The sequence below is a fragment of the Primulina tabacum genome, chromosome 1, assembly GCF_025594145.1.
Source record: "Primulina tabacum isolate GXHZ01 chromosome 1, ASM2559414v2, whole genome shotgun sequence".
NCBI classification, from domain to species: domain Eukaryota; kingdom Viridiplantae; phylum Streptophyta; class Magnoliopsida; order Lamiales; family Gesneriaceae; genus Primulina; species Primulina tabacum.
Window position 1 is genome coordinate 9,160,203 of NC_134550.1, and position 13,776 is coordinate 9,173,978.

General features: G+C 34.0%; 2 protein-coding genes and 1 pseudogene across 2 annotated transcripts; all 3 read left to right on the forward strand.

The window, feature by feature from the left end:
• The first annotated feature begins 932 nt into the window (after nt 1-932).
• Nucleotides 933-4,936, forward strand: LOC142540028 (uncharacterized). Its single transcript, XM_075645880.1, has 9 exons — nt 933-1,464; nt 2,256-2,350; nt 2,692-2,771; nt 3,239-3,280; nt 3,384-3,511; nt 3,660-3,840; nt 3,954-4,132; nt 4,225-4,434; nt 4,511-4,936. The coding sequence occupies exons 1-9, from the start codon at nt 1,037-1,039 to the stop codon at nt 4,806-4,808; spliced, it is 1,641 nt and encodes a 546-aa protein (XP_075501995.1). The 5' UTR covers nt 933-1,036; the 3' UTR covers nt 4,809-4,936.
• Nucleotides 4,937-8,447: 3,511 nt separating this feature from the next.
• Nucleotides 8,448-10,246, forward strand: LOC142517756 (WRKY transcription factor 22-like; annotated as a pseudogene).
• Nucleotides 10,247-11,353: 1,107 nt separating this feature from the next.
• LOC142517757 (uncharacterized) lies at nt 11,354-13,776 on the forward strand. Its single transcript, XM_075620186.1, has 4 exons — nt 11,354-11,711; nt 11,860-11,974; nt 12,571-12,689; nt 13,508-13,776. Exons 1-4 carry the CDS (start codon nt 11,488-11,490, stop codon nt 13,557-13,559), a joined length of 510 nt encoding a protein of 169 aa, XP_075476301.1. The 5' UTR covers nt 11,354-11,487; the 3' UTR covers nt 13,560-13,776.

The following is a 13,776-nucleotide window of genomic DNA, read 5'->3' on the forward strand; positions in this document are numbered from 1 at the left end:
AATGACTTAAATGAAATTGAAGATTAGCTAGCTTTTTTAAAAAAAAATCGAATTTCTCCTGCTAAAAATAAATTAATTTATCAAATATAAATTTTTTTTAAAAAACAATGCAATAATAGAAGTGAAATTTGACATGACATAGAAATAATATAACCAAAACAATGAAATTTTTGGATGCGTTGCGTGCGTCCGGATATTTAGTTTACTCTATTTACATGAGGCCTTAGGCCAAATTTTAAAAAACATGAGTATTATGTTTTTTTTTTCAATTTTCACGTTCAATTTGTCCGAAATATAAGAATGACAATGAGACATGATGAGACGAGATGTTTTTCCCATCCCTATTTTTTTAATCGATGATTCCCTATTTAATCCCACGGGGATTAGATCCATGTCCGATCTTCATACCCGGTTCTATCTAATTGGTCTGAAAATTCTCATATCGACTTTGTAAACATTAAATCTTAATCTATGTCCTCATTTTCGCTTCAAATAATGGCAACGAGGTGGTCCGAATTTGTCATCATCATCCACGACTTGATACAAGTTAAATTATTATTCATATCGTCGCTTCAAATATCGGTTTAATTAACCAAAAAAATATTTATTCACTTAAAGAATATTATACAATAATCCAATTACATATATAAATACTAATATTGCATAAACAATAGAAACTTTTGTAACTTATAGTTTTAATAACAAGAAAAATGAAAACACATAATTAACATAAAGTTGCGAGATCATTAATGATATTTGAATGTTATGAATTTGATTTTTTTAATTATTAAAAAATATTATTATTAGTAATAGTATAAGTTGTCCATCCCCGATTTGTTTCGAGAATTTTGGAAAATCGCTAAATACGCTTTATTTTAGGTTTTTCTCGTGAGAAAAATTGTCCTCCCAACCAGGTTTAACCAAAACGACGACTCTAACATTCTCTAGCAAAATCGCTGAGGGGACACACGTTTTATTGTTGAGAGCGATAAAAGATCTTGCCTCGAGATTCCTTTCAGCTTCCTCCTCTTCTCCCATGGCCTCGGCCGGAGACCGCCGCCGCAGACCCGCCACCCACCTTCCGCGCTTCCTCCACACGGCTGCCACTAATCTATCATCTTTCCTCACCCCCAAACCTGCATATCAGCCGCCACGTTCTTCCAAAATTCACCACCCTTTCCTCCTACTGGACTCGCCAATATCACTTGTCTCCCAGTCGGATTCAGCCCAGCCCGATTCGCTTTCCTCAGCTGAGTCAAGAGAAACCCCTTTTTCTTCGTCCCCGGCAATCGAAAGCTCGCCTTCTTCAAATGCTGGTTCTGGGTTCCCTTCTTCAGTTCGAATTTCAGCCGGACGAGGTGGCGGACCTGCTTTTGTTGGGCAGGTTTTCAGTATGTGTGACCTTTCTGGCACCGGTTTAATGGCCGTCTCCACTCATTTTGACCTCCCTTTTATATCCAGAAGGTATAAGTCTTGTCTGGACTTATCATAATTTACAAAGCATAAAAGAAACCTTTTTGTTTGATTTTAGTATTCAGGCCTTTGTAATTTTTCTTTCATTGTGAATTTCATATGCATTTTCAAGCAAATTGTTTCTGAAGTTTCTGTAGAAGAAAATTGCTTCGAAAGCGATAAGATGAACCCTTTTCGTTTTTGCTTTAGAATTTATCCGTGTGACTCTGACAAAATGTTTGGTTCTCCCCTTCAAATTACTCTCGAATTTTATGGGTTCGAGGTCTGATTTATATTCGGAATTCTAGTTTTCCACGGTGCTTTAATTTAGAAACAATGAGATTAAAATGTCTTCAAGGAAAAAAACTGAATCACCAAGTTCTGAGTTAGCATGTTGGTTCGAATACAGTTTATTTTACTCTTGTTTATTCTAAATTCTAATAAGGGTGGATGATATGACCCATTCCTGAAAATGAATTTGACAATTATTCTGGATGACTGCTATTTAATGGCTGCTTGAAGCATGTAAAAATTGATCCATGTAGCTGCGACAATTACAAATGCAGCACCTTAATATATTAAATTATTAATTATATTGAGGTTCCTAATTAGTCAGAATTGGTTGATTCTTTAACTTTGTTTTCACCTACATTGTTTTTTTTCTCAATAGACCGGCATTTACTGGCCTATCTATGTTGCAAAATTGCTTATTTTTCGGGTTGCTTCATTTTGTGTTTGATATTTTGGGCGATCTATCTTGCTTTTTTTCATTTACTTATATATCCCGTTAATCTTATTGATAGGACACCAGAGTGGCTGAAGAAAATGTTTGCAGCAGTGACCAAGGGTGAAAGGAATGGCCCTGTGTTCCGTTTCTTTATGGATCTTGGTGATGCTGGTATGATTTAATAGCATGATCTTTCTTTTTTTTTTTACCATGTTTTGCTTTCTGTAAAATGGCCACTGTTTGATAGAAAGACTATCCTTTTTGAAATTATAAGCCAAATTTTTTATGATTTTCCTAGTTAGTCAAATAGTTTGTTTTTTATTCTGATAGGTGTTTTATATATTGGATTGGTGTCTAATGTGAATATTTATGATTCTTATCCGATTCTTTTGTCACCTTGTTTGATAAGATATCTATTTCTCCAAATGCTTGTGAGCTCCTATTTTCAAGTTTTTTGTGAGGATATTGATGGTGGTTTGAGATGACAAACTTCTAATTCATTATATCTCCAGTTTCTTATGTAAAACAGCTAAATATACCCAGTGGTGTGGTTGGTGCGTGCCGTCTTGACATTGCGTATGAGCATTTTAAGGTACTATCTCTTTCATTCCCGTGGCAAATTTTGACTATATTTTGAATTCTTAATCTGTTATTTGTTCGTTGGTTTATTTATTTTTTCGCTTTGTTTTCTGATAGACAAAGTCTACTTAATGTTTGCTTCTAATGATTATAACATGAGCAACGACAGTCATTCGGCTACTGATATCATGTGCCGCAATTGTGTTTAATTATTCATTTATTTTTTCCATATGCGCAATATGATTTGTGATGTCATACAAGCCAATATGACTGCTAAGGTATAAAATTTGACACGAAACACATGGCTTTGAATGATGGTATTCCTTGCAAATTTGACCTTATCGGAATTTTAGGTTACATTTGATCTTCGAATTTTGACTTGCAACCATATTTATGTATAGTAACTTTTCATTTTATTCGTGCCTTACTTATATAGTTTTGTTAAGCATAACATTTCCTCTTAATTCATGTGATACACAGGAAAAGCCCGATTTGTTTCAATTTGTTCCGAACGAGAGACAGGTTAGAGCGTTACGAACTTTTCCGTGACAAAACCTGATAAAAAAAACCTTCAAATGACAAGTTTGCTATCTCTGTCTGATTTCCGATCATTCACTTCCTTCAGGTGAAGGAAGCCAATAAACTTTTGAAGACCTTACCTAATGGTGATGGGAAAAAGAAAATGGTTGGTGTTCCTGTTTTTAGTGCTCAAAACTTGGATATAGCCATAGCAACAAACGATGGTATCAAGTGGTGAGTTAATTGATACATACTATATGTGTTGATTTGGTGAATTTCTTGAGGAATTTCTGGTATTCACAACTCATGGTAGCTTTCTTCGGTCAAATTCATCATTTTATTCCTTTCTCTTTTTGTGATACTCATGATGATTATTTTATAGGTACACTCCTTACTTTTTCAACAAAACCATGCTCGATAACATTCTTGAAGAATCGGTAGATCAGCATTTCCATGCGTTAATTCAGACACGGAATTTACAACGCCGACGAGACATTGGTGATGACAACCTCTCTGCCGAAGCTATTGAAGAGATGGGAGAGAGCAATTTGGAGCCTTTAGAGGTACAAATACTCCTGTCCACTATTGTGTACTGCTTAAAACAATCAAAATTACATTCTGAAAAGATTTTGATGCATGTTTCTAGTTTATGTTAAATTTTCCCTGCTTTTGATAGGTTCAGGAAGTTCTGGATGAGATGGGCCATTCAGGTATACCGTTGAGTGTCGTATCAAAGGCTGCCGAGATTCAACTTCTTTACGCCGTAGACCGAGTTCTTCTCGGGAATAGATGGTTGCGGAAAGCCACTGGAATACAACCCAAATTCCCTTATATGGTCGACTCATTTGAGAAAAAGTACTTTCTTAGCATTTAACAATATTATTTCGTAAGGATATTGCATTTTCCTTACGAGTTTATCCTGCTAATTTTACATTTATATTTTGCAGGAGTGCAGCTTCTTTTTTGAGAGCTAAAGAACCATGTAACCTAATATCCAATTCTGATCTCGGGGATGAAACTCAACTTCCGAGCCCTACACCATCATCTAATGCTGATGGCAAACAAGCACTTCTCCGTGATTTCCAGTTCCCTTTTGGAGATTGGTTTAATCACCCCTGGTTGAAGCAACACAACCAACAAACCGTAGTCAATTCAAGGTTTTCACCATTCTCCTCTTAATTCAATTTTCTTTTTTTTTTTTACGATTTTCAAGATTACGGCTTTTACGTGCAGAAATGGGAACTCTACAAAGAAAGACAAAGAAAAATCGCCTTCCCTTCCCAAGATCACGATGGTGGGTGTCTCGACGGTAGAGCCAGGGAAGATGAACAAAGCCACTTTGAGAAAGACCATGGATGATCTAACAAAAGAACTAGAACGGGTTGAACAGGAGACAAATCATTCTAGCTCGGTTAGCGACGAGGACATTTTTGACCGGAGGGATCCGCTATTCGTGGCCAACGTTGGGGACCATTATTATGGTTCATCAAGAACAGGCTCTGTCCGATGGGTTCGAGGAGGATCGGATTAGTGTTTAAACTGGCTTGTTGATTTTTCACTTTCTGCAAAATCAAGTTTGGAAAATATAAATTTGATTAGGTGAAGTGGCCAATGTTTATGATTTTTTTTTTAGATTCCGGTTTATAATTTTTGGTGCCACCCTTTTGTGCAAAATGTAGATAATATGTGCTCAATATAAAATTAATCACTCCTAATCTAAGCTCTCCAATAGCATTTTATGGGGGGGGGGGGGGGGGGGGGGGGGGGTGGGGCGGGGTCGCATATTTTTCCCCACTATAAAATGGAATTCGCCACGACTTTGTTCAAAAAGTTCATAATTTGTTTCTCCTCCATTGATACCCATCGAAAGTTATGGGTATAATAGTCACAATCTTGTCTTAGAAGTGACTGCTTACCATATATTAAATTACATGAGAGTGATGATTATTAATTCATTGATGCAAGTATATGATTTTGATGTAATTTGAACCCAAAAAAAGAAGACATAAAAAAGGTATATTTATGTAATATGATCTCGTCAGTCAATTTTGTGAGACATATATCTCATTTGGATCACTCGTGAAAAATTAGTACTTTTTATATCAAAAATATTATTTATTATTATAAACATGAGTTGAGTTGACTCGTCTCACAAGAGACCTATTATATTTATATGTATTAAGAAAGTGATTGAAACATAGTGTTTCAACTATGGTACAATTTAAATCATACAGATGTCAACTATTACAGATTTTGGTTAAATCACTAAATATCCTATAATTATTTATTTCGCTCTAGTTATGATTATCAAACTGTTGATTAATTATCCTTAAAATTCCTTGTCACGACAAATCAAATCACACCATCTCAACAAGTCTTGGGATTAAAAAGTGCCCACCATCAAGCCACTAATCGGTCTCCTCCTGCAAGTTGATCCATGTCCCTTCAGCTACAACAACAAAAGACAGAAAACGAACTGTTTCTCAGCGCCCCCATTAAAGTACAACCTCCTCAAAACTCCCAAATGGAAACCACATATTTTGCACGAAAAACAATATTATTGATCATTAAATGTTTGAGGAGATTGACGATTGAGACATGACATATATTCGACACTAAAGAAATTTTGCGTTGCTTTTTTACGGGATTGAAACACACTGTGTGAAGTCCAACTAGCTCACTAGTGCATGCCTTCCATCCTTCTTAATCCACACAATTTTTTCTCATTCTAATAATTGCATTCATCATCTTCTTCTTTTTTAAGTGAGTGAATCACTCTTGGTTAAGGTAATTAATTCCTTTTCATCTCATTACAATTTAAAATTCTGGTGGATTCATGGAGATCATCGTATGTTAATTGAGTATCGATCTATCCATCGAAGAATGGTCGATGAATAAAATATTGTGATATTTTACAGCTTAAAAAATGAAGTTACATCATAACCACCTGTTATTGTTTCTATCCCGCGGAGAATACAATGATCAATATATAGAGTTTAGTTTGTTTTAGGTAAAATTACATGTTACAGTAAAAACTAAAAAGTACTTAAAATAAGTTCTTGCAAACATTACAAGTATTCCAATTTCCCAACAATTTTAATTGCTACGCGATTTATCTTTATTCTTACACATTTACGCTAACACTTCTCCAATTCCAACGTGAAATTAGAATCCCTTCTCTGTTAAAATTTGTGTAATAGCCACCAAAAATTACTATTTTTCAATACGAAATAGAGTAGGTCTCCTGTGAGACAGTTTCACAAATCTTTATCTGTGAGACGGGTCATCCCTACCGATATTCACTATAACAAGTAATATATTTTTAATGGATGATCCAAATAAGAGATCTGTATCACAAAATACAATCAGTGAGACCATTTCTCATAAATTTTTGCCTGTGAAATAATCGTATCTTGAATACATCGAGAAATAGCTCCAATACAAGTTTAAACCATATAAGTATCAAGTGGTGGTTGCAACGGTAGAAAATATTAATATAAATTGTGGCAAATTGTATGCATCAGCAACCTATAAAATTTTTTAAAAACGAATAAACAATTATATAAAATTAAAATTAATTTAAACCACATGTTTTTAAAAATCAGACACAAAATTTCTTACAAATAGAGTATATGTGACCGAGTTTTTTTAACATAGAGATAAATATGCTTGATATTCTTTTAGAATTCCACATGGACATGAGATGGCATTAAATGTGGACGTGAGATGCAATTAACTCTTATAAATTATAAGTGATACTCACGGAAATTTAGGGTCTGATTCCAGCGAGTTTCACTAATCCAGACGCAGGTTTCGAAATTGCCCTGAGCCTGAAATCACGAATAAGACCGTTAGAAGTGGGGCCAGGAGGGTGTCCTGGGGTAGCCCCTCCAACGCTCATGTCAGAGACTGAGAATATAAGGGGAGCAGATAAGGGCGCTCCTGAAAAATAATATATTAAATCAATCAACTAAACACTCAAACCTGGTATTTATAGGAGAATACATGGGTCCTTAATGAGCCTGTCTTCTATTTGGGCTAGAGATGGACCAGAGGTAACAGGCTCATCTATGGGTATCAATAAAGTTTGGCATTGTTGTTAAAATATTCGAATATGAAACATTTATGATATAAATATATTTTTAAAGAAAAAATATAAATATTTAAGAATGAAACTAAAATAAAAATATACACCATTTGTTAAGTGGGACTAAATTTAACCATCAAAACTTGGCATCCAATTAATTTTAAAAGTAAATATCTTGTGAGATGGTCTCACGAATCTTTATCTGTGAGACGGGTCAGCTCTACCGATATTCACAATAAAAAATAATACTCTTAGCATAAAAAATAATATTTTTTCATGGATGATCCAAATAAGATTTCTATCTCACAAGATACAACTTGTGAGATCATCTCATGCAAATTTTTCGTCTAATTGGCCAAAATGAAATGTGTCACGTTGTGAAAAGACGGGCACCTTCCAGAGAGAGAGAAAGGCCATATTTTTGCCCATTTTGTAGGCAAAAAAGGCCATTGACTTTGACTTATTTCCAAAGTCAATGTTAAAGATGCAACCAAACCAATAAACCTAGAACCCCCACTTGCTTTTCACCATGGAGAGTGCTGATAGGGCCCACAAAATAATCCCTTATTTCCAAACATTTATTAATTATAAAAGAGTATGTCTTTTGTGAGACGATCTCACGAATTTTTATCTGTGAGACGAGTCAACCCTATCGATATTCACAATAAAAAATAATACTCTTAGCATGAAAAGTAATATTTTTCATGAATTATTTTTTTATCGTTTTTATTCTAGGGTTGGTTTTGGAAGTTCACTTAAAAATATCAAAGATGATTTTTAGTATAGTATTGTAATTTTTCAATTTTCAAAACTTCTCATAAATTCTTTTTATTTATCCTCTTTTAATTATTTCAATTTTAATTTTTTAAAAAAGTTACTAAAATTTTATTATTAAAAAACTATTTTTATAATAAATATATTATGTATATGTGATATGTCTATTTTAATCGCTAGTATATATAATATTCGGGTATACGGATGCTACCTTACAGTATCTCAATCACATATATACATACATGTCACACCTATAAAATATATATAATATCAGATAAATATCACAGAGTATTACAAACATATCAACGATCTATGATTACTTCAAAAGTCAGCGCTGATCCTTAATCCAACTTGAGTGCCTTGCATAATATGCTCAAAAAGTTTAGAGATAGAAATAACTGAATTTGTTGTTTGTTGTATTGATTCCGATGGATGATGATGACTGGGATTTGCATGCGGTGGTGAGAGGCTGCGCCGCCCCCAGCACCGTTACAGACAACCATTCTCCTATCAGTACTTCTCCCCCGCTCTTACATGGAGATGAAAACCCAGGTTTTATAGATGATCAAATGGTCAACCCGTTTCAGGGCTTGCATGAAATATACAGGGAGTTCTGCGCAGATCAATCACCGCCCGCCGCAGCGAATGCAGTTTATTTTCCGGGGGACAATGATTTCCAGAGCCTTCAGCAGGAATCTCAGATGAACATGCAAAGGCAAGAAAATTTACAGTTCAAGAATCCCATTTTTGGTTCTTCTTCCCTCAGTTTTCTGGCAGCAAGTAGTTCTCAGTCTAATCGACCTAGGAGAAGGTATACTTTTGTCTCGAATTTCTGCACTGTTTAAACTCACAAGAACTAGAGATTGTGTTTTTATACGAACATTTTAAAATCATGATTCATGGGTATGAAATCGGAGCAGAAAAAACCAGGAAATGAAAATGGTTCGTGAAATGAGAGAGGGGGAAATCTCCTCTGATTTGTGGGCATGGCGAAAATACGGCCAAAAGCCAATTAAAGGTTCCTCATATCCCAGGTTTCGCCTTTTTGCCTTCTTTTTTTGTTTCTTGTTGTGGATTTTTTATATTATTTTTAATGATAAATATAGATCGACCAGTATCATGAATAGAGACCTGTTACACGGATTCACATAGATATATTCTTCCCTAAAATATTATTTTTGATATCTTAAATAATTTATTTATCTATTTTTTTAAATTCGATTGTATCTTTAGCTAAATTTTTAAAATTTAGATAGTTCATCAATCTTAATAAAAATTATCATATTTAGATAAATATTTCAACTACTTAACACATGTAAAAGAACACTAGTATTAATTAATTGCAATATAATCTAATATTCAAATAGAAACAATTATTAAAACAAATCTAGAAAAATTTTATGATAAATTATTCGGAATAGAAAATAGTATTATTTCGCCGGATTGAGAATAATGATTACAAATTATAAATTTGGAAAATTGAGGGAATATAATAGATTTCGAAAAACAAAATTAACTTTTAGATTTCCAAACAGAAATTACTATAGGTGTAGCACATCAAAAGGTTGCGGGGCGAGGAAACAGGTGGAGCGTAGTCCAAACGACCCGATGATTTTCGTGGTGTCTTACACCGGCGAGCACACACATCCACGGCCAACTCACCGGAACTCCCTCGCCGGAATTACCCGGAACAAGCTCTCTCCAGCCGCCGCCACTGATAGAAGCAAAACACCTTTGATTCCTAGGGGTCCACTAACTTCCTCACCACCTGCCTCTTGTTCTAGTTTTTCTCGGAGTCCTCCGTCAATGGAAGAAGAAGCTGCCGCTCGAGATGAAGTGGACACAGAGATGGTGAGGGCGGCTGAGGAGGAGGTGGTGGGCGGCGGTGATGAGGACGAGAGATATAGTTTATATTATGATTCGGAGTGATTTCATGAATGATCATGATGATACATTCGAAGGGTTTTAAGATGGTGATAACTCGATCGACTCGTCTAGCAGATCATTGTTTACAAGAGGTCATCGATTGCCGACCGTCGCTGCCATAGTGTTCCTCCAGCCACCGCGACAACCACCTTTAAAGTGGCGGAGGAGATGGCTGATCAATTAGACTACTAGCTAGCAATAAGTTTCAATATTCAATTGGCTTTTATTTACTACTAGCTAGCAATATTCAATTGGCTTTTATTTACTTTTGAGTTCTTTTGAATCAATATTCAATTGGCTTTTATTTACTACTAGCTAGCAATAAGTTTCATAATTTAAATTGACATATATTTTTAATTTTTTTAATAATTTATTATAAAAGTAATCTAATCAGAGGTAAAAGAATAGTTAATTATAATAATTTACAAATCTTAATTTTTACTAGCTCTTTACTCTATTATTTAGTATATAGTTATGATTTACCATGTTTTTTAAAAATATTGTTTACTATAAATATAAAATTTAGTGTTAATAAGAAAGAGATAATAAATGAAATCATTGGATGGAAGAAACAGAGAGAGCGCACCTGATGAAACCGGCTCTGATTTCCATTCAGTTTACGAATGATTTCGGTTTAACTTCCAAATTTTTTAATCTAAAATTAAAATTTGATTTTAAAAAATATTATATAAATAACTGATCTTAACACAAATTTTAATAAAATATTAAAAATTGTATTATCAACTTATTGAAGTGTTTACAAAAGATAAAGTTTGACAATGTATATGAATTTAAAGAGTAATTTTGTATTAGATGGATCTATTGAGAAAAGAGTGTCTATAAAACTTTTCATATATTTTAATCAAAATACCATAATATTTTTTGAGAATCAGAATTAACGTGAAACGAATTTTTAAAATTTAATTAAATTGAGCAGAAACAGAAACAAAATTTAAAATCGACACACAAAAAACTGAGTTTAGTGCAAGTGATGGAGCTTTACGTCCTTGTCTCATTCATCTATGAGGTTGCCACGAATTCTACGACAAGACAAAAATTTGTGTGAGACGGTCTCATAGATCGTATTTTGTGAGACATATATCTTATTTAGGTCATCCATGAAAAAATATTACTTTTTATTATGAATATCTTATAATAATTTAAGTTAAAAATAGTTATATTATCAATATATGATAATTTATCATCTCTTATCTCACGAACCGAATGGTAGCATATAAAAATGGAACGAGCACAAAGCGAAAAATCGCATTAGCCTGGTCCAGGATTTAATCGGTTGATTCAGATTTCCATTTTCAACCCAATAATAATAATTTTTTTAAAAAAAAAAAAAAAACTCCTCGAGAGATCACTTGTCTCCGGCAAGTTGTAATTTGCTAGAGGGATTTTGAAATTTGGAAGAACAATGCAATTCTTTGGAGGTTCAGAAATCAGTCCATCTCCTCCGGTACCCACAGCATCTGGGAACAATTCCCACATGCTTTACTTATTCAATAGAAACGGAGTATGCTTGCTTTACAGAAAATGGAATCGACCCCTCAAAACCCTGAGTCCACTGCAAGATCAAAAGCTCATGTTTGGTCTCCTCTTCTCACTCAAATCTTTGACCGCGAAGATGGATCCCACAAGGTGTTCGATTTGATTCCCCTGCTAAAATTTCGTGTTTTGACCCGATAGTTCATTCCTTTTGGTTGTTTTTGTTATGGGAATCTATGATTTCTTTCAATTAGTTAGTAATTCGTTTTAGTCTGAAAAAATATTTCTGCTTGATGGGCAGTGCTGAAAAAGGTAATCTTGGGGTGCCACAACTGCCTGGGCAAGGTTGTTCATTTCACAGCTTTAGTACGAATTCCTATAAACTAAGCTTTATTGAGAGCCCATCTGGAATTAAGGTTAGTTGAGATGTTTGTATTAAAGTTTCAGTCTTTGGTTTTTGGTATACTATGTTAGTAGCACGAAATGTTATCGATTATAAACGGATTGATGCTGAAAGTGGTTGATGTGGGGATTAGGTTCACTGTGAGATAAGATCCATATGGATGCAAGTTTTAGATTTGCGGTGTTCTCTAAACTGCATTTATCAAATCGAATTTTTGCTTGCGGGTTGTTAGCATAAAAATCAACATTTCTGTCTTGCTTATTTTTTCACTTGTTGCAATCTTAAGATATAGGTAATGTGCTTCAAGACACTGCTGAAAGTGGGTTAATTAATGGAATCTTGCTTTAGAGCAGACCTTGGTTATACATCCATGGTATCCTAAAATTAAGTTCCTTGATGAAAACAGAAATCTTATTCTTGAGTTCCTATGTTTAATTTATTTTTTTATGCACAAACTGAGGACCTAATTAGCAGCATGTATCCCATATATTGATGCATTAGATTAGATAGAAATTCATTTATGATGGACCATGAACAATTTCAAAGTGGGGCTATAATCTATATGATTGCCACCATTTGTTCTTCTTTCAGCTTGGGGTTGTTTTGCAGATCATTCTTGTTACCCACCCATGGATCAGTGATCTGACAGACGCTATGAAGTACATCTATAACTTGTATGTGGAGTATGTTGTCAAGAATCCGCTTTATTCACCTGGGGATCCCATTAGGTAAAGCTGTCTTGGAATTCCTGTGCCTCGATTAGTTGAAATATCGAACCCTTTCTAGTACCATTTGAAATATGAATTGCTTCTTTATGTTTACGGGAATGTTGATGTGAGGTTATACATTCATTCAAAAGTGTTTTTGAATGGAGCAACTTTTAAATAAAAGGTTTAATCACATACACTACCTATGTGAATGCACGAGATTGCTAAAAACCATGTTTGAAACAAGGGAGTTAAATCATTTTTTTTATGAGGACTTTTAGCAATCTCGTGATTTCACAATGGTAGAGTATGCAATTAACCCTAATTAAAATTGTTTTTTTATAAGTTGATGTTTTGTTTGGCATTTAAAATTTAATACTCTCAACAAAAAGAAAAAAATTAAGGCTTATGCCACAGATTTCTTTAAAAAATTAAAGTAGGAAGTTTTTTTTAACTGCAATGACTGTATAAAACTTCATCTGCTTTTTTAAACTATGTGCTTATGTAACTAAACTCGTCATTAATATATTATTGGAAATATATACGAGAAATTAGCATGAAGGGCTTATTTGATTTGGGTTCTTGTATCTCGATTTATTTCCTTTACTTATTTTAAGTTGCGAAGATGATGCTGTTATCACAGTTTCCTCGGGCAATTTATTGAGTTGCTAGTGAACCTGCATGCCAAACTTTAAGCTTTAAGCAGAGTCTAGGCATGCGGGATAACAAATTTGCGAATATTCTTCTATTATTTCATGATAATATTAACTAACCAAGTTATAGGATTTTCAATCGTGAGACTTGGGTGCTAATTTGGTTTCCTATCTTGTCTGTTTCAGATGTGAGCTATTTAATACAAATGTTGATCAGTATGTTAGAGGCCTTGGCTAAAATAGTCTCTCGGAGAAGAACATTGCTTCAAAGAAATGATGATTTAAAGTTTGTTCCTGCAGTATGTTTTTATAGATTGAGTATAGTTTAAGTATCACATCCTGAGATATTTGTTTGGGTTCTTGAATTTGTGAATTCTTATCTTTTTTTCAAATTATAAAATCTTTGTAACTGTATAATCAAGTGAGTGTCAATAACATGACCAATGTTCAATCTA